Source organism: Vanessa atalanta, chromosome 26 (assembly GCF_905147765.1).
Source record: "Vanessa atalanta chromosome 26, ilVanAtal1.2, whole genome shotgun sequence".
Classification (NCBI taxonomy): domain Eukaryota; kingdom Metazoa; phylum Arthropoda; class Insecta; order Lepidoptera; family Nymphalidae; genus Vanessa; species Vanessa atalanta.
In genome coordinates this window covers 6,109,897-6,134,801 of record NC_061896.1, presented here as the reverse complement: position 1 = coordinate 6,134,801, position 24,905 = coordinate 6,109,897, and the positions used below count along the sequence as shown (strand labels likewise).

General features: G+C 33.3%; 1 protein-coding gene across 1 annotated transcript in view; it reads right to left on the bottom strand.

Moving 5' to 3' along the window:
* LOC125073989 (dynein axonemal heavy chain 1-like) overlaps positions 1–24,905 on the bottom strand; it is a 73,169-nt gene that overhangs the window by 7,202 nt on the left and 41,062 nt on the right. The window contains exons 46-76 of the mRNA XM_047685139.1: positions 24,645–24,850; positions 23,806–23,968; positions 23,565–23,725; positions 22,602–22,817; positions 22,088–22,182; positions 21,206–21,344; positions 20,201–20,363; positions 19,435–19,604; positions 18,133–18,354; positions 17,246–17,407; positions 16,571–16,748; positions 16,254–16,384; positions 15,867–15,972; positions 15,089–15,243; positions 14,627–14,815; positions 14,121–14,250; positions 13,143–13,290; positions 12,769–12,872; positions 12,002–12,078; positions 10,853–10,920; positions 10,068–10,197; positions 9,361–9,504; positions 8,627–8,793; positions 8,011–8,236; positions 6,627–6,822; positions 6,090–6,283; positions 5,302–5,456; positions 4,105–4,204; positions 3,030–3,162; positions 2,214–2,347; positions 1,037–1,178 (exon numbers count right to left, since the gene is read on the bottom strand). Of these exons, the coding sequence (XP_047541095.1) occupies positions 1,037–1,178; positions 2,214–2,347; positions 3,030–3,162; positions 4,105–4,204; positions 5,302–5,456; positions 6,090–6,283; positions 6,627–6,822; positions 8,011–8,236; positions 8,627–8,793; positions 9,361–9,504; positions 10,068–10,197; positions 10,853–10,920; positions 12,002–12,078; positions 12,769–12,872; positions 13,143–13,290; positions 14,121–14,250; positions 14,627–14,815; positions 15,089–15,243; positions 15,867–15,972; positions 16,254–16,384; positions 16,571–16,748; positions 17,246–17,407; positions 18,133–18,354; positions 19,435–19,604; positions 20,201–20,363; positions 21,206–21,344; positions 22,088–22,182; positions 22,602–22,817; positions 23,565–23,725; positions 23,806–23,968; positions 24,645–24,850 (4,704 nt within the window). The remainder of the gene's footprint in view (positions 1–1,036; positions 1,179–2,213; positions 2,348–3,029; positions 3,163–4,104; positions 4,205–5,301; positions 5,457–6,089; positions 6,284–6,626; positions 6,823–8,010; positions 8,237–8,626; positions 8,794–9,360; positions 9,505–10,067; positions 10,198–10,852; positions 10,921–12,001; positions 12,079–12,768; positions 12,873–13,142; positions 13,291–14,120; positions 14,251–14,626; positions 14,816–15,088; positions 15,244–15,866; positions 15,973–16,253; positions 16,385–16,570; positions 16,749–17,245; positions 17,408–18,132; positions 18,355–19,434; positions 19,605–20,200; positions 20,364–21,205; positions 21,345–22,087; positions 22,183–22,601; positions 22,818–23,564; positions 23,726–23,805; positions 23,969–24,644; positions 24,851–24,905) is intronic.

Below are 24,905 nucleotides of genomic sequence, written 5' to 3'. Positions count from 1 at the left end.
GCGTTGATATAATTTAACGTCAAGCAAATATATGTCTATAATATTTTTCTAGTTGTGATCGTTGAACTCAGCTGAGATGGCCCAGTGGTTAGAATGCGTGCATCTTAACCGATGATTACGGGTTCAAACACAAGCAAGCGCCACGGATTTTTCATGTGCTTAATTTGTGTTTATAATTCACCTCGTGCTCGGGGGTTAAGGAAAACATCGCGAGGAAACCTGCATGTGTCTAATTTCGCATTTGAGCAGCGTGGTGGATTATACTCCAGACCTTCTTCTCAAAGGAAGAGGAGGATTTAGCCCAGCAGGGGAAAATTTAAAGGCTGTTACTGTTTATGGGACCTTTTTAAATATATTTTAAGCAACAAAATAAAGAACATTGTTATGTGTGTTAATATTCGCAGGTAGTATTATATTTTGTGTAATTTTTGACGCAAAATTAGTTGAAAGGTAAGGCTTTTAGAATAAATGTTTTAGTGAAGTGTAGTACTAATGTAAACGCTGAATAAGCCTCGTAAAAATATCACCAGTTTTTGTGTAATGTGAGCAGGTTTTAATTTTCCAAATATATGACAGCAAAAGTTTGGAATGCTAATATTACTTTGAATATTTCAGCTATACAGAAATAAGTATCACGTTTGTGTGTGTGTGTGTGTTATGTTAATTAAATGTTTTGACTGCTATCATGTTATGTGAGTGTACTAAAACTTTGGACAAACACGAAAGCTTTTCCTATGTTCAAATATTCAGTAAAGGGTAAAACTTTAATACTAGTTTCATAATCCGTATAATCGGTGTTGGTATAGTCTAAGAGGATAAAATTTAAATAAACTGAGTCAAAAGATCTATGATATTCAATATGGATTTTCGAAAAATAATCGTTTTGGACGTCTAATTATAGCGGATATGAGTAGTTAAGTTGAATGGTGTTGACTTATTAATAAAGATATATTAATGAACAACTGTTAATAGGACACAATAAAGATGTGTTATCAGGAAATGGATTGGAATACGTAAACCTATATACGTATATTACCATTCTGCAACAATGCCACTGGAAAGAATGGCGAAGGTGTGGACGTGAGCCATAGTCGGAAATCCTTATGAACTTGTTCCGGTACAATCTGCTCAACGTTCAGTTCGAGTACCGGCATCCATGATGGTGACAGATGGCAGTTCTTACAACAAAAGATATGAAAATTAGCGATAAAATAGCAAAATAAACATTTATTTTTGTATCAAAGTTTTTTACGCGTCTGACACTAGAATAAACATGTCAAAAATCGTCACGATATAGGACCAGGCTTATTACTCATAATTTTATATCTACAGGGCCGGATCTACCATATGGCTTTTCGGCTTCAGCCCAGGGCCCCGTGGATTCAAGGGGCCCCCATATAAGTCAAGTCAAAGTAAAAAATAGACGATAATGCGAAAGAATCCATATCTTTATTAAATTAAACAGATCGTATCGTATGTAAGCCCTGCGAGTCCTGCAATTAGTCAAACCCATTCAATTAATTTAATTCAGGTCTACGTTCAGATATGTATCAAATGGGCCCCTAAGTAGTGTCAGCCCAGGGCCCCCTAAACTTACGATCCGGCCCAGTATATCTTGTTATTTAATTATTCTCAAACGTTTTTATTTTATATCATTGTATATATTATTATTTAATACAAAACAGACGGCGAAAACGACTTAGTTTCAATCATGTGTTCCACGACAGCTTTTGTTTTTATATTTAAGATATCATGCAAATAAACAATATATTGTATCGTTACATAAATAAAATAATAGCATCATAATTAGAGTGTACTATTTACGAAGTCAATTAGATTTTCTTTTTTTTTATAGGTAGGCGGACAGGTAAACCTCCCATAGACAACGTCGTAAGAAATATTAACCATTCCTTACATCACCAATACGCCACCAACCTTGGGAACTAAGATGTTATCTCTCGTGCCTGTAGTTACACTGACTCAATCACCCTTCAAACCGTAACACAAAAATGTCGAGCACTGCTGCTTGGCGATAGAATATCTCATGAGTAAAATTATTTACACGAGAAATTATTTCAATTGTTTATATATTTTTTCCTCAATATCCTAACCTTGTTTCATTTATCTCGTTAAATTATATTCAAAAAAGGATAATTGGTTTATATTTAATTAAAAAGTATAAGCAATCAAAACTTTTCCTCAACTTTACTTACCTGGAAAAATACCCAGTTACCAAAATCACAGCCGACCTTCATCATTGCTTCGGCCAGCGGTCCTTGACCTTGACCCAAGGAGATACTTTCGAAACGTTTTCCCATCTTCATTTTATCAGCGAATTTTAAAAGATCTAAAATTAATGACAAAAATGTCAAATTATATTTCAAAGAGTGATCGGTGAAAGTTGATAGAAATGAAATAAAAACGGAATATTTATTTTAACAAACCTTAACTTTGGTGGTAGAGCTCTGTGCAAGCCCGTCTGGGTATGTACCACCCACTCATTAGATATTCTACCGCCAAATAACAGTACTCTGTATTGTTGTGTTTCGGTTAGAAGGGTGAGTGAGTCAGTGTAATCACAGGCACAAGGGACATGAAATCTTAGTTTCCGAGGTTGGTGGCGCAAAGGTGGTGTAAGGAATGGTTAATATTTCTTACAGCGCTTTTGTCCCATATGCTCGTCCGCCAACCAATGCCAAAGCAAAGCAAATGGGCAACCTGATGATAAGTGGTCACCACCGCTCATAGACATTAGCTCTGTAAGAAATATTAAACATTTCTTACATCGCCAATGTCTCACCAAACTTGGGCGCTAAGATATTATATCACTTGTGCTGGAGGTATAATGGCTCACTCAAACTTCAAGCGGGAACACTTATACATAAATACATTAATAAACAATAATACTAAGCATTGCTGTTTTACGGTTGAATTTCTAATGATTCGTTGGTACCCAGATGGGAAATTTTTTTATACAGTTAAAACGCAATTAAGAAATAATTAACTTTGCGATACTAATACAATCTTACCAGCAGCAGGATCGGTTCCTGTCGATAGCACGAATATGATAGGTGCTAGAGGATCCGATTCAGCAAACAAGGCGGCAAGATCAGCCGGCTGCGGTTCCACGAATCTTGCACCTAGGCCTGTCACTACGTAATCCTGTGTAAATACAATTAAAAAAATGAGACAAAGTCAAATCTTTATCCAATAAAGAAGTGCTTACACTTGCTTATTGGTAGTCAAAAATCTACCACCGGTTCGGAATTAAGCACCTCGGACCTGAGAAGAACCGGCGAAAGAAACTCAGCGGAATATATATTTTTTTTTTACCATTTTGCATGTACAATAATAATTATATTTTAGTTATTTGAAACAGCCTAAGTAAGTTGTTGTATGGCAATACAACTTGAAATTTGGGTACTTCAATGTATACAAATATATTATTATGGTTTGTCTAGTCCCCAGCTTAAAATTTAAGGTGCGACCTTGAGGGCTGTGGATGTGAGAGCCTTACGTGTCTTGTTTCAGGCAATACTCAGGAGGACGGCAGACGGGATGGCCTCGCGTTCCTCTCATTACATATTCACACCCCATTATATCTAATGTCATACCTTTTTACTATTAACACAACATATTATTCAGTGTTTGATTACGTAATCAAAAACTTTGTGTTGAAAGGTTGTATGCTATAGGATAATAGAATGAAATGATTCAAATTTATACAATCAATTACAAATAAATACTATAATAGTACAATGCATTCAAAGAAATGAAAAAGCCTGTGAAGATGAGTAATTTTGTCCTAAAACCTTGGGAAAGTAAGTGGTTTAAAAAATATTATGCTACCAAGTTAAGGATCACAAACCAACTAGAATAAATATAGCTTAGTTACCACTTTACGTTCGGTTACTTAATTTTACGAGTCGTTATTCAAAATTGTACATAAAAATTATCAAAGTTTCGAAATAAGATGTGTATGATATGTATTAGGCTTTAATGGCTTTTTCTTCGTAATTAAAAATCGTTCGACTACTGATGAACTATAACGATTCGTTAAATATAGTAACTGGATGTAAGCGTTTCCCGGAAATTCCTTCTCACTTGAAGTCCAGGTACAAGTTTATCCGGTCGCAGACATTTTAGCACAAGCAATTTTTGAAAAGCGTCCAATTGTGAATCTAGTGGTTTCGGATATGGTAATCTAAAAAATTGAAAAAATAAAAATTAGTTTTTCAAATATTTTAGCACAAGCAATTTTTGAAAAGCGTCCAATTGTGAATCTAGTGGTTTCGGATATGGTAATCTAAAAAATTGAAAAAATAAAAATTAGTTTTTCAAATACAAATAATATGCTAACTATATATTAATTTAAAAACTGCCCTTAAAGCTAAAATCTGAGTAATGCAGCTACAAAGCATAATTGGTAGTCTTCAAATTAATAACAGATGTTGGCGACACAAATAAATCACGTATTTAAGAAAAACACGTGCCTGGAAATTATTGTTTTAATTATTTTTTATAATTGTAAACTGTTTGCTTATTAAATTAATATTTAGTGAATTGTGAGATGTTAAACTGGTTTGAAATATTTTACCGTCCACAAATAGTTGCAATAATAGGTCCGTCATATATAATGCATTAAGTACTTAAAAAAATGTTAAAATAATTGTGTAATGTGTCATTGTTCAACGACGGAACCGCAGCTAAACCAATGAAAACGTCTTTACCGAAAACAACTAATTGTAAATAACACAAGTCACATAATATTTAGAGCCGAGATGGCCCAGTGGTCTTAACCGATGATTTCGGGTTCAAACCCAGGCAGGCACCACTGAATTTTCATGTGCTTAATTTGTGTTTATAATTCATCTCGTGCTCGGCGGTGAAGGAAAACATCGTGAGGAAACCTGCATGTGTCTAATTTCAACGAAATTCTGCCACATGTGTATTCCGCCAACCCGCATTGGAGCAGCGTGGTTGAATATGCTCCAAACCTTCTCCTCAAATGGAGAGGAGGCCTTTAGCCCAATAGTCGGAAAATTTACAGGCTGCTAATGCTAATGCTACATAATATTTATAAATAACACAAGTCACATCACAGCCACAAAGAGTGCTATTGAAAATCAGCGCTGGGTTTTGAGGTCCAACTTGGAAGCTGAATGGTACACCTGTTTCGAACACAATTGCAGTCATTGCTTCTTATATATTTTGTTTAGATTAAGTAATGTTTACTTTGTCTATTTTTTATTAGGTGTATATACAGATTTTTTAAACGGAAAATATTAACTTAAAACTTACTTATGTGGATTCCAAGCGTCGTAATACGATTTGAAGAACTTCGTCTGTTGCGGGAAGTCAATGACAAACTGATGCATGGTGGGCAGAGAGGCAAGCTGCATCATATCTAGCCACATTTTTGGGGATATCCACTTTGGTTCTGGGTTTTCAAATTCCTTTAAATAAAGCGAGTTAGTTGCGAACTATTTTATTTGAATAGTTATACTAAAGATTACGTGAAGATTATTATGGAGAAAGGTTAATTAAGGATGTTAATTAATATAGGTATTACTAGGTATTCTCACTAAAATGTAAAAAAAAACAAATTATCCTGATTATTAAATAAAATTTCACGAAGATAACAGTGTGTAAACTAAGATCTCGCCTTTTTTGACAAGACTTTGAGTTTATTTTACCCAACGGTTCAAATTTAGCAGATTTTCGTCCAACACGTGTAGGTTTCCTAACACTGTTTCACAATCAAGCACGGGATGATGATTAAACACAAGTTAAATCCATAAAAAAACCAGAATCACTTTATCTATCCCAATTAATATTAATCATACAATTTTATGAATATAAAATTAGGTAGTCTGGCAAATTGACCACCGAAATCAACACTGCCTATATATACACAGGCTCATTTACCCTTCAAACCAGACCAAAACCAAACTAAGACTACTACTTTTAAGACAACTACTACTACTACGTAAGTACGTACTACTTTAAAGACAAATAATATTAAGAATGAAATAATGTCACTATCAAATACCACAAAGTTTATCAAACATTTCAGAAACGCTATCTACCTCTTCAATCTTAGCACCATTCAAAAGGAAGTTAAACTCTTGGTGTCGTATGGTTCCTTTGTCGAGTAAAATTCGAGCGCAAAGTAGGAACGCAAAGAGAAGTTTATGTCTTTCGAAAAGACTCCTGCACACATTCTGATATAGGAGAAACGTGAAGTGCTCAATAATTATATCGACTCTTTCGATTATATCGTCTGAAAAAAAGAATAAAGTATTCGTACGTCAACAAAAGTATACGCCGTATAATTTATTACGCGAGTCAATCATTCAAAAATTATGATCGTAAAGAGGACTTGAATCTAGAAATATCGTATTATCATAGAAATATTCACAACTTCAGAAAATAACATTTCGTATCATACTCCTGTTTATATGTGCCTGTGTGACGAGTTTTAAGGTATACTACATGAATTATATCGTTAACGAACATCACTTAAAATTTTATCAAATATAAACTAGATTTATTAATGTATTTTCTTTTTATATATTTTTTTTTTATTAATGTATTTGAATAAAAATAACGAAAAAGAAAATAACCATTTGGTTCCGTTTCAGCCATGCTCCGTATGAACAGTTTGACAAACCATTCCAAGGAGTATTGGTACATTGGATCAACGTTGGCCATGCCAGATAAGCAGAAGAATAAAATTTGACCACGATTGGCGACAGGCACGTAACCTTGTCGGGCTTCATCTATTTCAGCAGATGTCCGTTCTATATCTTCTACTTTAATCTGTAATTGAAAATTAACTAGTTTCAGTGTAATTCATAATGTGATCCATAAAATAATTTAAGTAACGTCTTCTTATTCTATAAAATTATTCGCATTTGGAGCAGAGATGGCCCAGTGGTTAGAACGCGTGCATCTTAACCGATGATTTCGAGTTCAAACCCAGGCAAGCACCACTGAATTTTCATGTGCTTAATTTGTGTTTATAAAAAAAAAGGAAAACATCGTGAGGAAACCTGCATGTGTCTAATTTCAACGAAATTCAGCCACATGTGTATTCCGCCAACTCGCATTGGAGTAGCGTGGTGGAATATGCTCCAAAACCTTCTCCTCAAAGGGAGAGGTGGCCTTTAGCCCAGCAGTGGGAAATTTACAGGCTGCTAATGCAATATAATGCAAAATTCGCATTTGGAACGAACAATTCTGCGGAAAATTAAATAATTAGATCCGTTTGTTTAGAACGATATATTTGTCTAATCTAAATAAATGCCCAAAATGAGTGTCACTGTTCTAAAAAATACTATTTATATTAAGACACTTTAAACTGGTCTTTGAATGGATACGAATCCACGTTGAGAAATGAAGGTCTCCTCTTAATTTTCTTTATCTACATTTTACATCTCAAGGTTGTTCGCTTATAAGCCACCCTTATAAGGGTGCAGGTAATGAGTTTCCGGGTGCGTCAATTAAAAGTTTTTGATATTTGTTTTCGAGAAAATCGTAAAAATTGCCAGAAATATAGAAATTGGCAATGTTTTCTTTCTCGTGTCTCAAAAATCACTTAAAGAAAAAGTCCAGCGACTGAAGTCTCACCGGTCGCTGCCTTTCCACAGATAAACAGCTTTTAGCGTAATTTAATCATGAAGTTGTGAATATTTTTATGATTACCTTATTATATATTTTAAAAAATATGCTTTTTTGTAGGTTATTTATGTATGTTGACTGGCAAATGTACAACCTGAGGTAAGTAACCACAATTGTCTATAATCATTAACGCGGTAAAAAATTTAACCATACCTTACATCGCTAATACACCACCAACTTCTCAAAGTTGATAGCTGTAAGCTCTCAAGCTAAGATGTTAGCAATGCATTAAATAACCTTAGTATTAATACCAATATCACCGTTGAGTGGATAATCTGCAATTTAACTAATGATTTGTTATATAAAGAAGAAAATTAGACTACTTACCAATATTTCAGCACTCTTTATTTTAATAGCTTCCAAAGTGAGAATTAGAGGCAGATCATCTACTGGGGAACCTTCACTGTTAGATAGACCGTATAGAATATCAGATTGCATTTCAGCTAGTTGGGTCGATAATTGTGCTCTCGATACAATAAGCTGTCCTCGTAGTTCTTCTAAGTCTGGACGTTCTTGGGCTACTACGATTGATAGGAGTTGTTCTGCTAAACCACTAGCAGGGACAAATTCATTCACGTCATCGATTTGTTCATCAAAAACAAAATTTGAATTATATAAAAGTCTCAAACAACACGTGACTTTAAATCAAATACGTATATAGTTCAAGTGATTAAAAACTTGTTCTCTTTTAAGTTTACATCGTTTTATGTAATGTAAAATGTAAATGACTGTGTCTGGTTACTACATTCAAGAAATGATTCGTTTTGCTCACGACATCACGACAGTGATATCGTTTAGAAGACGTAATTCAAAAGCTACCGTTGGCGACTGATGGGCTGATATTTGTGGATCAAATGTTACGAATAACGAAAAAAAGATAAATATATGAATAAAAATATTAATTTTTAATATCGTCAGTTGTGTTCTCGCAATACCTACTTACCTTGGTACCAGTGCAAAGTTGACAATCTGCACTTTGACGGACACCTCAGGAGTATACTTAGGGTTCGGCAGTTTTGTGGTTATGTAAAGGCGAAAACCAGCGGTATACGGAATCAACGAGTCTCCCAATTTAAGAACCAGTTGACCCGCTTGACGGAAATATTGTCGCTGGAAAAAGTAAATATATTATAACTTAGTAATATTTTGAAAACAAACAATAATTAAAACTCTTGAATTTTTAAAATATAAACGAATAAATATTATAATTATATAATTAGTTGCGCTTCGCAGTTTCATCCATTTTAAATGTAGACATGGATTTGAAAAGCATTTATTTCATCTTCTTTTATATATAATACTAGTTTTTCCCGCGGTTTCTTGTCTTTTGGTCATATTTTTTGGTATAAAAAAAAATTCACTATCAAATTTCATCAAATTCGGTTAATTCGTTTAGCCGTAAAATATTATCAGATAGACAGACATATTTCCTTTCCTATTTGTAATATTAGTCTAGAAAAACGGAATAATTTCAAAATATATTTTAATAATATTATAAGTGTGACTGCGAGCTTGCTTGGAAGTTTATCCTTCCAAAACATTCGAATTGCTGGAAAATACCTAATTAGACAAACACTTTTATTTTAAATCTACAATAAAAACAACTATATTACAATTAATTTACAAAGTGAAATCTTGTTGAAATCAAATTGAAATCTTAAAAGGTTTAATTTATACCTTTAACACTGGATCCAGTGCCGGATCCAGTTCTTGACCAACGTTCTCTAAAAGTATTGGCTTGCCAAACCTCAGCGCAGACTCAAAATTTCTGAGTAAATCTCTGTCATTTGGTTTACATACTACTATTCCTTCGATTTTACCCTAAAAAGTTTAATTTTTTAACACAATACACTAAATTATTAAGCATGGCTGATAGACAACTGTTCGGTCATTTGTTCGAAATCTTGCTTATTTTTCTTAGATTTGGGTTCGAAATAGTAAGTAATTAATAGGGTATTTTCGTTAGTGTAAAATAAAGTATGAAATTTGATTAAAATTAAAAGTTATGTAGTAATATACTTAAATTGTATAATATAATTCATTATCTTCCCACAAAACACCAAATATTTATCGCTGTTAATGTTGAACCGTTGTTTTTACCAATATTACGTCATCAAAATGTCTGACAGCGTTTTTGCGTGAATAAAAATTGTTTAAAATTTAATTTTACGGCAAGAAAGCGTGTTTATTTTGCCGAAGTATAAAATATGTTAAATGAGGCTTTTTACTAGGAAAATAATAATTTTTAATATTGTTTTGCTATTATATCTTTTAGAATGCATTTGTATTTAAATATGAAAAATGAGTAACGCATGTCTTAACAATTTACTCATTTTAGTAAACAGAAAATCAACAGCGGTAACAATACAAATATGCCACTTTACCATAGCACGAATCCACTTATTGGCTTGAGTCTGAGGATCGATGATGAGAGGCCATCTTCTGGAGTTGGACATCAGCACTGCGGACTCCACGGAAAGTGGATCACGGGGTAAACCATACATTTGCCAATTTCTGTTGAATAAATGAGTGGAAATACAATAAGATATACATCATAATTAGTTGGACTGGCAAATAGGCCAAATAATAAATTGGTCATCACTGCCAACAGATATGGGAGTCGTAAGAAATTCTAACAATTACATTACATCGCCAATGCTCTACCAACCTCGGGTTCTTAGATGTTATGTCCAAGGGACATGTCTAGTTACACTGGCTTACTCATCCTTCAAACCGGAACACAACAACAACTAGGTGGAATATCTGATGAGTGGGTAGTACCTACTCAGAAGATCTTGCACAAAGCCCTACCACCAAGTAAATATTAATTAATTTAACTTCTTATAGAAGTGCTGTATTCGCTCTGCTCGTTTTGTTTGTTTTATTCAGCGTATTCTTAGAATGTTTTTATTATAGCAAGTTTAAAAACAGCTTTAAACAAAACTTACGCATCTTAATCTTCGGCTTTATCTGTTGGAAATATTAACTTTAACAAACTCGCGTACTAGTTAAGGATAATCCGAATATTATTATCAAGTTTAAACTTAAAGTGAGTTAGTTGAAGTTATAAATATACAATGTTTTCCTTCTACGGCTTAAAAGTAGCCGTCAATTTACATTTTATCAAAATCGAAAGGCAAGTCAAGTCAAGTTTAATAAGTGTACGTACCGTATAACAACAGCGTCACCAAGAATAGACAGGGGCGTCGCTCCTTGCGTATGAGGTACTTTCACATCCTAAAAAATAATCATATGTGATGATGATGATGATGAACCCCTGAACGATCTTGGTCTCGGCCAATCTTTAGCGGTAGTGGAGTCGTATTATAGTGCACACTTGGTGTTCACAAACGCAAACACTGTCGATCATTTACTCTCACAATCAAATGGGATGGTAAATCGAACACGTTCGAAAAGAGTTTTGCAAACCATCGACATTAAGTGCTTTCCGAGGCGAGAAAGGATAACACTCCCGCCAATTTAGGATCCCGGCTGATATTGAGAATTTTTCGATAAAAACCAAATATTTTTTTAATGGCCATACGAGGTATTTTTTTTTGTATCGTGTATGTCGTAGTGCTTTTGGCCTTTTCAGCGTCACCGAACGTTGTGGCGAGTACTAGACTCGGAATGTTGTCTTAGATTTTCGCGATTATTACACATTGAAATAAAACTAGTTTTAACGGATTAATAATAAGAGAATTAAACGAATTAATAATAAGAGAAGAAGAGAAAAAGAATAATATTTCTTTTGTAATTCGAACAGACAAATGTCACCTTAGTCTGCCTATGACCACGAACACTGCAAAGTGCTCAAAACGTCGGAATGTTAAAATAATTAATATACGCGATTAAATCCGTTAAAAACTAGTTTTATTTCAATGAGTACTAGACTCGGCCTTAAAACTGACAATATAATTTGTCAAGAAAAATAATTCATATCTAATATCTATTCCCTTGACAATTGCTACAATATTTTCCTTCAAATAAGAATATTTTGAAATTTTCCAAAATCGTTTAGTTGTACGCGAACATCGGTAAAATCTGTTCCATTCGTAATAGTAAATATATTTCCAAGATCAATTACTTACAAAAATAATTATCAAACATCAACAAAAAAGCCGAGTTAGTCACGTGACCAGCCAATGGCCAGTGATTAGCACCAATTCTCAGGAACCAACATTATTATCTCGTAACGATGACGCATTACGGGGCAATAAGTTCCAAAACCTTCTCCTCGATATGCTTAACCCAGCAGTGGGATTCACAAGTTGCTGTCACTTTTAAAAATATCACGCCATTAATGTGATTGACCTACCACAATATGTTTTATCCACTGCGAAAGTAGCTCTCGACGAAATTCATCTGTAAACGGCGTGATGTAGCCCACAGCACCTTGATTACAGATATAAAAGGAAAATATAAAATTTAATCCATGTTCGAAATGGAGCTTAAATAAATATATATATATATATATCAAAATATACTTGATTCAAGTAACCACAAGCACTTTTGAATCGTCATTTTAAAACTATATGAAGTAAAGCTACCACCGGTACCACCGAGCAGAACCAGCAAGAAACTCAGTAGTTACGTATATAATGTGTATATAATATAGGATTTATTTGAGCCTCGAAGTTAACAAGTATTAGCTCCACGCTTTTTTATCGCATCTATATAATCTTGTATTGAATAACATGATTTTTTTTTTTATTCATGTATTTATTTTATTATAGAAACGGATGCCTTGTCCCAAGGAGGAAATATTGACTTTGCGGAGTCGGAAACTTGGCGTTATAGGTTTATCCTGATGCTTTTATACTTTCGTAGATATAGCCTATCCCATCATATTATATAACATGGTGTAATATGGTGCATCTGATAGACAAGTATCGGATTGTCATCCGAAGTTTCCTAGATAATTTATTTCACAGACTGGCACGACTGAGTAGTCTTGCCTGGATTTAAATTTGGTTGAACGAAATCTATTCTCGGATAGAATAGGCCGCAATTCTCCTCCTCGCCTTTACCCAATTGTGGGGCATTAACTATTACGATAAGTTTATAAGAAAATAACAATCTCACAAGCGCTCAACATGATATCTCCAATGAGATACACTTGACCGACATCCAGCTCTTTTATCGTCCGTATCCAGCGAACTCGTTCACTTGACAAACCATTCAATAATCTAAAAAAAGAAATATATTACATGAATAGAAAATATATAATTAAATTATCGTCAAAACTGCTTTAAAACTAAACGAAATTAAAGAAATGCCATAATTTAGGAACAAAATGGTTACATTGTTCCTGATCACGAGGTCCTATGTTTAAATCTCAAATCTGCCCAATCAAAGGATATTATGATTTTCTGTCGTAAACATTATCAGGTGTACAATCTTATTATATTAGATATACACGTATGGAGTGAGCAAAAGCTTTTTTTTTAGTCACAAACCTATTAGCTCGATCCATCCTTGCCAAGCATTGATTTATATCTTCTTCCATCTTACGCTTCTCGTCTTCCTTCTCTTGCAGATAAGCATTCAATTTCGCGATACCTTCTAGAAGCGCTTGCATTTTTGCTCTTGCGTTCGCCAATACAGCTATTAACAAGATAATTATTCGAAATTTGAAAACAATCTTATATATTAGTAGCGTAAGCCGATTTTTGTCCCAGTGATTATGGGACGATCGTTGCACATAAAAAAACGGTTATGATCTCATTTTGGAGAATTCCAGTCGTAGATGTGCAGAAAATTAAAGAGGATTCTTGATTGAAATTAACTAAATTGTTATGATTTAAAGAGCGGAATGAAATTACTGGCCGATTAACGAGCGGTACGACGTTATTATAACAATGTATAAGAAAAATTCTAGCTGAACTAATGTAGTATTTGGTATTAAAAAAGTCATTTAAAAGAGGTTTCATTATTTTGTCACCAAATGTGGATAAGTGACTTGCAGTTTACAATGAAATAAAATAAAAACAAAACCTGTCATAGGTTTCGAAATTTCTAAAAATCTTTTGAAAAAGACACGCGGGAGACCCACTAACTGTAATTAATATTGGATTAATTTCAAATTCCATTATTAGTACGATATTAATTTCTTGGAATATTCGACATATATTGATATGTCTTCGGTTTTCTACAACATTTAATTACATAGATTTATATAGATGGACGTGATTTGTAATTTATCGAATGAATAAAATGAAACTATAATATTTCAAAATAATATTATGAATAGTTAAAAACTGACAGTTCATTTGATAATGCATAACTATTTTTCTATCTCTATTCAAAATAATAAAACTATATGTATTTGGAAGAATTCAATTTCTTAATATATGTCGACATTTTATATCATATTATTTTTAATATATTGTCAATACTTTAATATGTCGTAAGCAATAAAGCTGAATGTTGTGTACCTTCGACTGCTGCTAGTTCTTTTGTAGCTCGTTCAAGAGCTTCCTTCTTAGGAGCTACAGCTTTATTCACGTGATAAAATTTATACATAGCATGCACCCACATGCACAGAGACATGCACGCCTTTGACACCTAACGTTCAAACATTAGAATTAATTTAAATTCGTTTAAGGTCAATATATATTATCAAACACATGTATGTATATCATTTGAGATATTAATATCTTAAGCCAGAAGTATTATCATAATAAATGGGGTAATTGATGTATTACAGACTGATCACAATTCTATCACAGAAGAACATGACTTAGTGTTGCTATGATCCGATTTAAAGGGCGAGTGATCTAGTGTAACTTCTGACACAAGGGATATTACATCTTGGTTCCCAAAGTTAATATTACCTACAGTATAAATTTATTTTGGTAGCGGTGACCACTTGCCATTCTGAAGACCCAAATGAACATTTAAAAAAAGAACTTATTGACTCATTTTCAGCTTTCGTTCATACCTTCGATATCTTGACTGGCTCGTAGTTAGGGTCGCTAACGTATTTCTTTAGTTTCTTTATCATGTCTTCTGTAATTGATTCCTTGTCATATTTCATCAACGAGTCCAGAAATGCAGTTGGATCCGCTAACATCTGTGACCCTGGCTTCCAGTAGTTCAGCACTTTTTGACCAAATGATGCTCCAGGTTCCTGCATATCGAACCAGTTAAATTTGTTTAAGATTATATATATTTTAAAATACGATTGGTCTGCCTTCTAGGACTGTTGGTCCAGTACTTTTTAAAAATTAGGACTGTTCTTAAATTTAAGGGCAGTTATTTTATAAAATATGAATATATCGTAATAGGTAGTATAATATAATGAGTGTTAAAAGGATTAAGAATTAACAAAATTGTTGTTTAAATCGGGATGTATTAAAAATAATTGAAATGACTTCGACTACATAAAGTAAAAAAAAGTTACCTTAATAGGCTTGATATCGAATACCACACAAAGTGATTCTATCACAAGAACTACACCGGCTGGTGGTTTTTTCATTGCCTTAACTTCAACGACGTCATTACGATTCAATTCTTGCAGGGCTTTTTCAGCTGCTCTTAGTGCTGGCATTGCTTCGTCTAGTATTTGGTACGATTCATTTATTTACAATTAAAATATTATCTTTATAAAACATATATATAATTATTTTTTTTGTTTTTTGAGCACATGTTGGACATAATTTATATTTTAATTGAGCACAAATTAATGAATACATTTATAAATAATTAGTAAAGAAGAGTTGCAACAGAGAATCTTGGGACTGAAACGATCGCCTCCTGTATTTTCCTTTTTTATATTGAATATAATCACTATTTTAACAATCGTAGATTGACTAAAGAAGAACCTGCTGATCTTGTTCTATCGATTCTTCTCAGCTCAGGGTATCATTTTACCAAACCAGTTTTCGATATGATACTTAATCAAGTGTATTGCTTCTTGTGAATAAAGGATTTTGATCCGATTTACTTGATTTGACTTACAGGTTCCCATCGGGTAAAATCTTTTGATACTACTACGGCTTCTATTATTTTGAAATATATTCCAAACAGGTAAGCTATGTATTACATAATATATAATTTGAAAAATGTATCTTTTGATGTACTCTAATCTAATATTTATTATATTTAATATAATATAAACATACAAATTATAAATACTGATGTCTATTGAACGTTTAATGTTAAGGCAAATTCAACATCACCCAAATCTCTCTGTGCATCTTCAGCCATAGCAGTTGTTTCCTTAGCCATCAGTTCCGCGATCGCTTGCTCTTTCTCTACTTTAATTCTAGCGTCTTCGGCTATTTCCTACAAAAGAAATAATACCATTCAAGTAAATATCGGCAATAACATAATCATAAGGAATAAAATTTTATTTTATTTAATTATTGGCGTGCATTAACAAATATAATCAAATAAGAAATATTTTTGCTGTCTTTATTCTGACAGAAGTTATCTCACGCACAATAAGACATCTTATAACCACGAGCGTCACTCACGTACGCCGATAATTTAGCTTGGAGGGACGTGCCATCGTGAGTGAATAGATATAGATAATGATTTATTATGAAATAAAAATTGTTACGTACTGTATCTATTGCTATCTGGTCAATCACTTTCTTGGTTTCATCAGCAGCTTTTTCCATCAATGGCTTCAGTTCAGCTAATTCAATTTGAAGCTGCTTCACTTCAACTTCAGTTTGATTTAGTTTATTTAGACCTTTAAAGTTGATTTTAGAAAAAAATTGCCCTTATAATAATTCTTTGGTGTTAGCTCAGAATTTTATGTCATACCATGAATATTTATAGTACTAACATTTATCAATAAGATATTATTGATAGTAAAAATGTAAGAAATGTATGAGTCTGAACTTTGCCTTTTAAGCCAATCAATTAAAATTTTCACCTGTTTTTAGAGCGTTGGATTCCATGAGTATAGCCTTCTGTTTCTTTCTAAACATTTCCGCGTAAGCTGCTAACATCTCCATGTAAGACATAGGAGTCACGTAATTGAGGCGATTTAGTTGAGCCAAGAATTTGGCACTCGCATCCACCACACTCTGGTGTGCGAAGCAGCAAACAGACTGAAAATTGTAGATTTTGCTATTTATTTGTGAAAATCAGGTTTTTCAGTGCATACTTATGGTTTGTTTTAACATTACATTAACAGCCTGTAACTTTAGCACTGCTGGGCTAAGGCCTCCTCTCCTTTTGAGGGGAAGGTTTGGATCATATTTCATCACGCTGCTCCAATGCGGGTTGGTGGATAACTACTATACTTATGGTATTTTAGCAAATTACATAATGTTAAATTTTCCTCTTCCTTGTTAATATTAGATATTATTGTTATATTAAACTTATAGGTAAGACTTTATGTAAGCCAGTTTAACTACAGGCACAAGGCACACAACATCTTAACCCAAGGTTGCTGGCGCGTTAGCGATAAGGAATGGTTATTATTTCTTACAGCGCCAAAATTAATGGACATTGGGGACTATTTACCACCAGGTGGTCCATTTGCGTATCCGCCTGCCTACATATAAAATTAAAAGAAAACAAAAAAATATCGATAATTACTTACAACTAGAGATTCGATAACTTCATCAGTGGTCTGCAGTTCCAACATGTTATTGAAAAAGTGTGTCGCCACGGATTGGAGGGCGGATTTCGGCCACTCACTGAACCAGTCGATAGTGCAACAATTCACAAGGGAGGGAAACTGGCGGAGACGAGCTCTGAAGATCTGATGTGGATAAAAAAAGTTGTGCAACTAGTTTTTAAACGATATTATCGTTAGATAACAACGTCTAAGTTAAACTATCATTTGTGATTACATTTTTTTTTCTTTTGTTTTTTTGCAAGCAGTTGTTTTAAGAAGTTGAAAAACGAATTTACCGCATTCGTTAAATTGACAGTTGATTTAGTAACAATCGTATAAAATTCTTTGTTTGTTATGCCTAGGAAACAATAAAATATAATATTAGTCGTCTGTAGTTATTTATAAAATTAATACTATAAATGTAAAAGTGAGTTTGTTTACGTTTTGACATCTAAACTCAACCGATCAACACGAAATTTTGCTTTCACCTTGTAAAGTTATAAAACACGACATAGAGTATCTAACACACGTCGTCGCCTTCACATGCGGATGAGCAACAAACGGGAACTAAATATTAAAATACATAAAATAATCATCGACAATTCTACTCTTATCTTATAAATGTTTTTCTTTATATATAATATGTTGCTATAATTATATATATGATCTATAGTAAATTTTATTTATTATACATATGTTAAAATAATTTTGAAAAAATACACAAAAATATTCAACTTAACCACACGGTAATAAATTTTAATGCAACTTTTTTAATATTTTCATATAATTAAGGCTTTAATATTGATAATTATTATGTAAATAAATATAATTTATTTAATATTAGTTAAGTTGTTATTCGATGAACTTACTTCGCCAACAGGACTCATGACTACAACAATGTGTAAATTGCTCCGAACTCTACGTTGATAGCAAGCGAACAGATTAGTTTTAGTCGCTGCTAAATTCATTTCCATGACTGCGTGACGTACAGACATATATATGGAGTCCAAATCTTCAGCTTCATATATATTCGGAACATCGCCTGAACTCAGTATATTGTTCAGGTCTTCGAGAAATGATTCCATTTTTATCTAAAAAAAGAAAGCAAATTTAAATCATAAATTTTAAATCATTTAAAAAACTTACGAATTTGAATACAAATATTTTTTAGACAGGAATAATTAAACAAGGCTGTTTTTTCTTTCGAAGATCAAATAACCAATGAGAGTTTTTTTTTTAAATATGTGATTGTAAGGCGTCCTGAGGCGCACCGCTGTTCATGGACTTTGGCGCTGTAAGAAACATTGGCCCCATCAACCTTGGGAACTAAGATGCTATGTCCCTTGTGCTGTAACACTAGCTCATCCTTCAAATCGAAACACAAGAATTCTAAGTATTGTTGTCTTTCGATTTTGTTTAGCGGTAGCAACGATATGCAAAAGCCCCACCACCAGTAATATGACGAACCTTATAAATATGAAAGATTTCCTAATATATCGTATAATTATGTAAACTAATTAGGAGATTATCTGTGTCGTTTAAATCTTTGAAGGAACTTGTCGTAACATACGTCCTTTCATCTGCATGAGGAGAAGCTCTTAGAAGTTTAGAAGTACCTACAATTTACTTTTGTTTCTTTGTCTAATTAAAGGCCTTTGCGAAAATGTTTCAGCTTCAGTTTTTAAAAGGTATATATTTTTGATGGTATTGTTTTTATTCATTGTAGATACTTTTTTCGTCGTAATTTAATTATTACGAACTAGTGGTTCAGTTAAATGATACAAAACAAATCATAAAAATAAATACTGACGCAAAGTATTAACGATGTAGAATAATATTTTGCTATTCAAAACAAATGTTCACGCTTATTTTTTTGTTTATTTATTGAAATATTTATACCATCCACTTATCACTAAAAACTTAAAATAATAACTGATTTAGTTAACATTCAAAGTGATACAGTCTTTAAAGATGTAAACAACATCGAACATCAAAAGTATAAGCCAAACTAACCTATATAAAAAAAAAATAAAAAAAAAAAAATTGTTGCTTTTCATCGACCTAATAATTTCCACTGAGTTGAAATTTCTATAACCTAAATTTATAGGTTCATAGTCAATGTAAAATATTTTATCTATTTAACATAAAACATAAATAGTTCAGTGATATACTTGGGCGTCGGAGAACAGGAAAACAATTCCACGATTTTCAGCACCGGCTTTCATCATGGTGTGTTTGAGATCGTCGCGCCATTCGACCTGACCGTAAGCTTTGGTTATTTCAATTTGCATGCATTGCAGTTCCGCCATGCTGGCTGCGAGGCGGGATAAGGACTGGCGACCTGATCAATTCAATTTTCTCTTTATTGTCGCTTCAAACCGAATAGATGCATCCAATCTCAAAAAAAAAACATTACAAACACTCGGACGCTTGGCTTAGCTGGTATAGCAATAATACTTTTAAGGGAAACTGTTTATTTATTTTACAAATTTAGATTATTTTCTTCAACAAAGTAACGAAAGTAAATATGTTCTTCATTATGTTATGTAGAATTCATTAATAATTTGAAATCAATTTAAAAAAATACGTCTATATTTAATAGACTTTATCTCAGCTTAGAAGCCATAATATTTCATGCAAGTCATTCAGTCAGTTATTCGATCTTCAGACCACATACATTTCATTCTTTAAAATGTCTTTGTAATAGTGTACTTAGATACAAATAGTTAAGAGTTTCTTTCTTCAGAACATTACCAAAAATAACTCAACATTAGACACCAACGCGCGTTACCATATAACATTTGTTTCCTTTAGTAAAGATGGCCCTTATTCGAATATATTTATATTTTATACATATTACTCTACACTAAGAATCATCAGATCTAATCATTATACTACTTTAATTGTAATAAAATTAAGCACGAAAGATCAACTCACCAGATCCTCCCATACCCAAGAGAAGGGCATTAGCCATAGGCTGCCTCATGATACGTGCCAAGCGACAAAGGTGCCCCACGGCATCCTCAAACAGAACGAGATCCAGTGGTGCGGTCGATGCTAGATTGTATTCGTTTAGATAATGAGCCAGGACTTCATCCAGCTGATAAAGAACACTAAGTTACATTTTTGTTTATAGAAAATAAATCTAAATGGTAACTAATATTATCAATGCAAGAGTGAGTTGTTTATTTGTTGGCTTGTTACGCTTTCACGTCTTAACTTAACATGTCAGATTTTCAAAAAAGGAACACAAGACATCTACAGCTTCAGTGAAACTTCGCGTTTATTCAAAAGATTTTTTAGTAATTTCGAAACGTATGACAGGATTTGTTTTGATTTTATTTCATTGTAAACTGCAAGTCACTCATCTACATTTGGCGCGAAAGTAATGAGACCTTATTTAAATGCTAACAGTATTTAAAACGGGATATTTACCATGTTTTTTATTTTTATTTGTTGGAGCTCGATATTTCGACATTATCTACGAATATCTTGTTCTCGAGTCTCGTGAACAAGTAAATATCCCGTTTTAAATGGTAAATATCCCGTTTTAAATACTGTTAGTATTAAAAATAACCACCATGTTAATTTAAAATCTTATTTAAAAGATTTTTTAATGTCAAATAGTAACATTAGTTCAGATAAAATTGGAGTTTGTCGAAAACAATTTATTTTAACTTTGTTTACGTTTTTCACTTTTTTTTTCTCATGCAGCCGTAGCACTGCTCTCTAGCCGGCCAGTAACTTATTTCCGCTCTCTAAAATTAATTCTTTGTTAAATCGTAACAATTTAGTAAATTGCAATCAGGAATCCTCTTTATTATTCTGCACATCCACGGCTTTATGTGCAGCTATCGTCCCATAATCACTGGGGCAACAAGCGTCTTAATGTTTAAGAAAGCTTAAACAAGACAACTACGATACAATAAAATAACTATTCACTTCTTCTTTATCCGTAATCTCGACATATTTCTTATCATCAGCTCCGATGTCCATGAAATCACCGAACAGCATCAATCTTCCACCGATCACATCATTTGGTTTTTTATTAAACTCGGTACGAATCTTTTTATTTAGCAAACTGGAATTTAACAAAGGCAAAACGTTTTAAATTGATACCCTTTTTTGGAATACTCAGAACTTTCAATGAATTTTATTATTTATGTATCGTATCGTTCGTTAATTAAAATACTCCGTAAATTCGCAGAAATTTAAATAATAACATTAAGCTGTAAACAGCACTATTTGCTCGGTAGGGCTTTGTGCAAGCCCGTCTGGGTAGGTACCACCTACTCATCAGCTATTCTGCCGCCAAGCACTAATACTTGGCATTGTCGTGTTCCGGCTTGGGTGAGTGAGACAGTGTAACTACAGGCACAAGAGACATAACATCTTATTTCCCAAAGTTGGTGGCGCATTGGCAAAGTAAGGGGTGGTAATTATTCTAACAGTGCCAATGTCTATGGGCGGTGGTGACCACTTAACATCAGGTGACCCATTTGCCGGTCCTCCTACCTATGACATAAAAAAAGCCGCTTTGGTAGATACCACCACTCAGTATTGCGGTTTGAATCGTAAACGAACTAGTGAATTAACTGTGATGACACTTACCAGCAGGTGGTCATTTGCCTCAATATTTCTTACAGGGAATATATACTATAAATAATTTATATTAGAAGTTAATTCATTAAGTACCAAAAAACAAGTTCACTGGTTAGATCTTCTCAGTTGCGAAGAGTACTTTAACTTTATCTCGTCACATTCAAAAGTGCTTCTAAGTGCATATATAAATAAAGAACATTTTCATTCGAATGTTAAACTTACTTAGTAAACCAAGTCCGGTCTTCATTATTAACAAGTCGATCTTGATATACGCGCTGATGTTCATGATACCAAAGCCGTATTACATCGTTTTCTTCCTATGGTAGATCGTAATGACGAAATAAATATAGCTAATAAAAATGTAGCAGCTAAAACTAAGATGAATTAATCAAATGATAATTTAGTTCTCACAATTTATAGGATACCAATATCTGAAATAGCCTCGAGATAGTGAGAAATTAAAAATAGAAGAAAACTTATCTCTATTCTGATTTCAAATTAGATCCGTTACACGTGGGCAAGTCTCGACAGGAAATTCACTTAAATAATAATAATCTATACTAATATAATAAAAGAAAGTAATTCTGTCGGTCGGTAAAACGAATTTGATGAAAATGAGTATAAAGCAAGTTTGAACTCCAAGAAAGGGATTAGCTTTTTATCTGTCTAATAATGTCGACCAACCCTTAAAACGCGAGTGGATGCTCAGGTGACAACTAGTTATATGTAAACTAACCTTCACATTTAGGGGATCCACCATCAGTATACCCTGGAACACTTTGCTGAGATCTCGGAGATTGAAAGTATAATGAGATTTTGTTGGTGTTGGTAAGAGTTCCTCTACCAGACAATTGAAAACTTCAATGGAACTTTTAAGGAATGAGTTCTCATTTATAGTGACATCCTTGAAATTTCTCGTCCATGATTTTAGAATTGTATTAAAAATACCATACTGGAAAAATTTAATTTTTTTAATGATATAACTAGTCGTCCGAGCAAATAATGGCGCCCATAGATAATGGCGCTGTAAGAAATATTAACCATTCTTTACATCGCCATTGCGCCACCAACCTTGGAAAATAAGATGTCATGTACCTATTGTAGACACCCTAAACGGAACACAATAATACTGGGTATTGCTGTTTGGAGATAGAACATCTGGTGAGTGGATGATACCTCCCTAAACTAGCTAGCACAAAACACTACCACCAAAAAAATATTATTTATTAAATTAATTTAATATAAATATATTAGCTATGTTGAGTCACCGTGTTCCAAATACCAAAAGACTGGAGAAGAAAAAGTAGTCTATTTATTATTTATACCAGAAATAACATAAGCATAATAATATAAAAGAAACTCGAAGAAAAAAGAGGGATAGCCGATTCCGCAAGGCCTCAAGGGTGTATCCAATAGTTTTGCTGCGGTTCAAATTGAGTGAGCCAGTGTAACTACAGGAACATAACTTGCCAAATTTGCCAAGGTTTGTGGCGATGCAAGGGATTATAACGACTTTTTATAGTATCAATGATAAGGGGCAGTAGTGACAACTGACCATCAGGCGACCCATTTTCTAAACCTATTTAAAACACCTCTTAATTTTAGCTTCAAATTTGAGCCAAGATTAAACGAATAAGTACAAAAGTAAAGTACTTCTACCTCAATGATATTTATTAAAAAAAAGTTAGCGTTAAGTTACCTTGCTACTATATTCCATTTCAGTAAAGGTTATATAATGGAAATGCCTCATCAAGCGCATTGTAACCGGATTACGACCTCCACCGGGGGGACCCATGGCAGCCACCATGCCAACATCTATTAGAGTCTTGAATTCACCAATGTTGGTGCGATCGTACCAGCCTTTATATTCAAAAAAGTATAAACGGAAAAATTTAAATAAAATGAATTTTTAACTTAACAGAGGAGAAGAATATAATTACCAGAAAAATCCATAAATTGACGTAGAAGTTCGATTGGTGGTTGAGCACCATAAACTTCTAACGCAGGCATATTGAGGTCATCTATGAAGAAGACTTGTCGCTTCGTTGGCGGTGGACCAAATACTCCACGCCTTCGTCTCTCTAGTTTACTGTCTATTACATCCTGATTACAATTTAAATTTAGAATTATTATTATTTAAACTTGTGGCGAGTCATAAAAATCATTATTAAAATTGCTATTTCTTATGAAGAAATATTTTGATAGAAGATGAAAATAAGCGCTCATGTTAAGCACATTTAACGTTAATAACATCTATATATATATATATAACCTCTATATATATATATATATGTACATATATATAAATTAATCCCGATTTCCCTTGGTCACGCCACACCGTGAGAACAATTTTATTGATCTTTTTTTTAAGATTTCTAATACTTCGTACCTAAGAAGTTTCTTACGGAAAGAAAATTGGATATTATGATAAAACTGATAACAGAAATGTCCATCATCACGAGATCTCTGAAGCTATCGGTCCAACTATCTTGAAAATTTTGCGTTGTTACTCCTCTTAGCTCTACGAAGTAGGGGCGGGGCGATCAGCTAGTACGTAATAGTTTTAGATGTTTCTACCCCAGTTTCATTTAAAGAAAACCATTAGAACTATCGAGCAGTCAATTGAAGTACCACATTATTTGCGAATTAACACAAGAAGAACCAAATGTTTCTCCGTACGTCTTTTTATGTATGTCTAAAGGAAGACTTACAAGCGTTTACTAGAAAATTAGCTATGATACTGATAAAATATTTTAAAAATAGAACAAAATTTAAATACCTGTGTCTGATTCGCGGACGTTCTAGCAGAAAATACGAGAAATTCACAAATGAACTTCTTGTGTAACCCTCGCGATAGTTTTGATGATATCGTAACAGTCTTTCCAGTGCCGGTCGGACCGACGCAGATGACGTGATTGTAGTTGGTGATCTTGTAGCCGAGGAGAGCTGCGCAACGGACATTGTCTAATGTTGGAACTTCGATATCTAAGATGTAAAAATAAATACGATATAAGCAATGGTTGACTTTTATTTTGATATA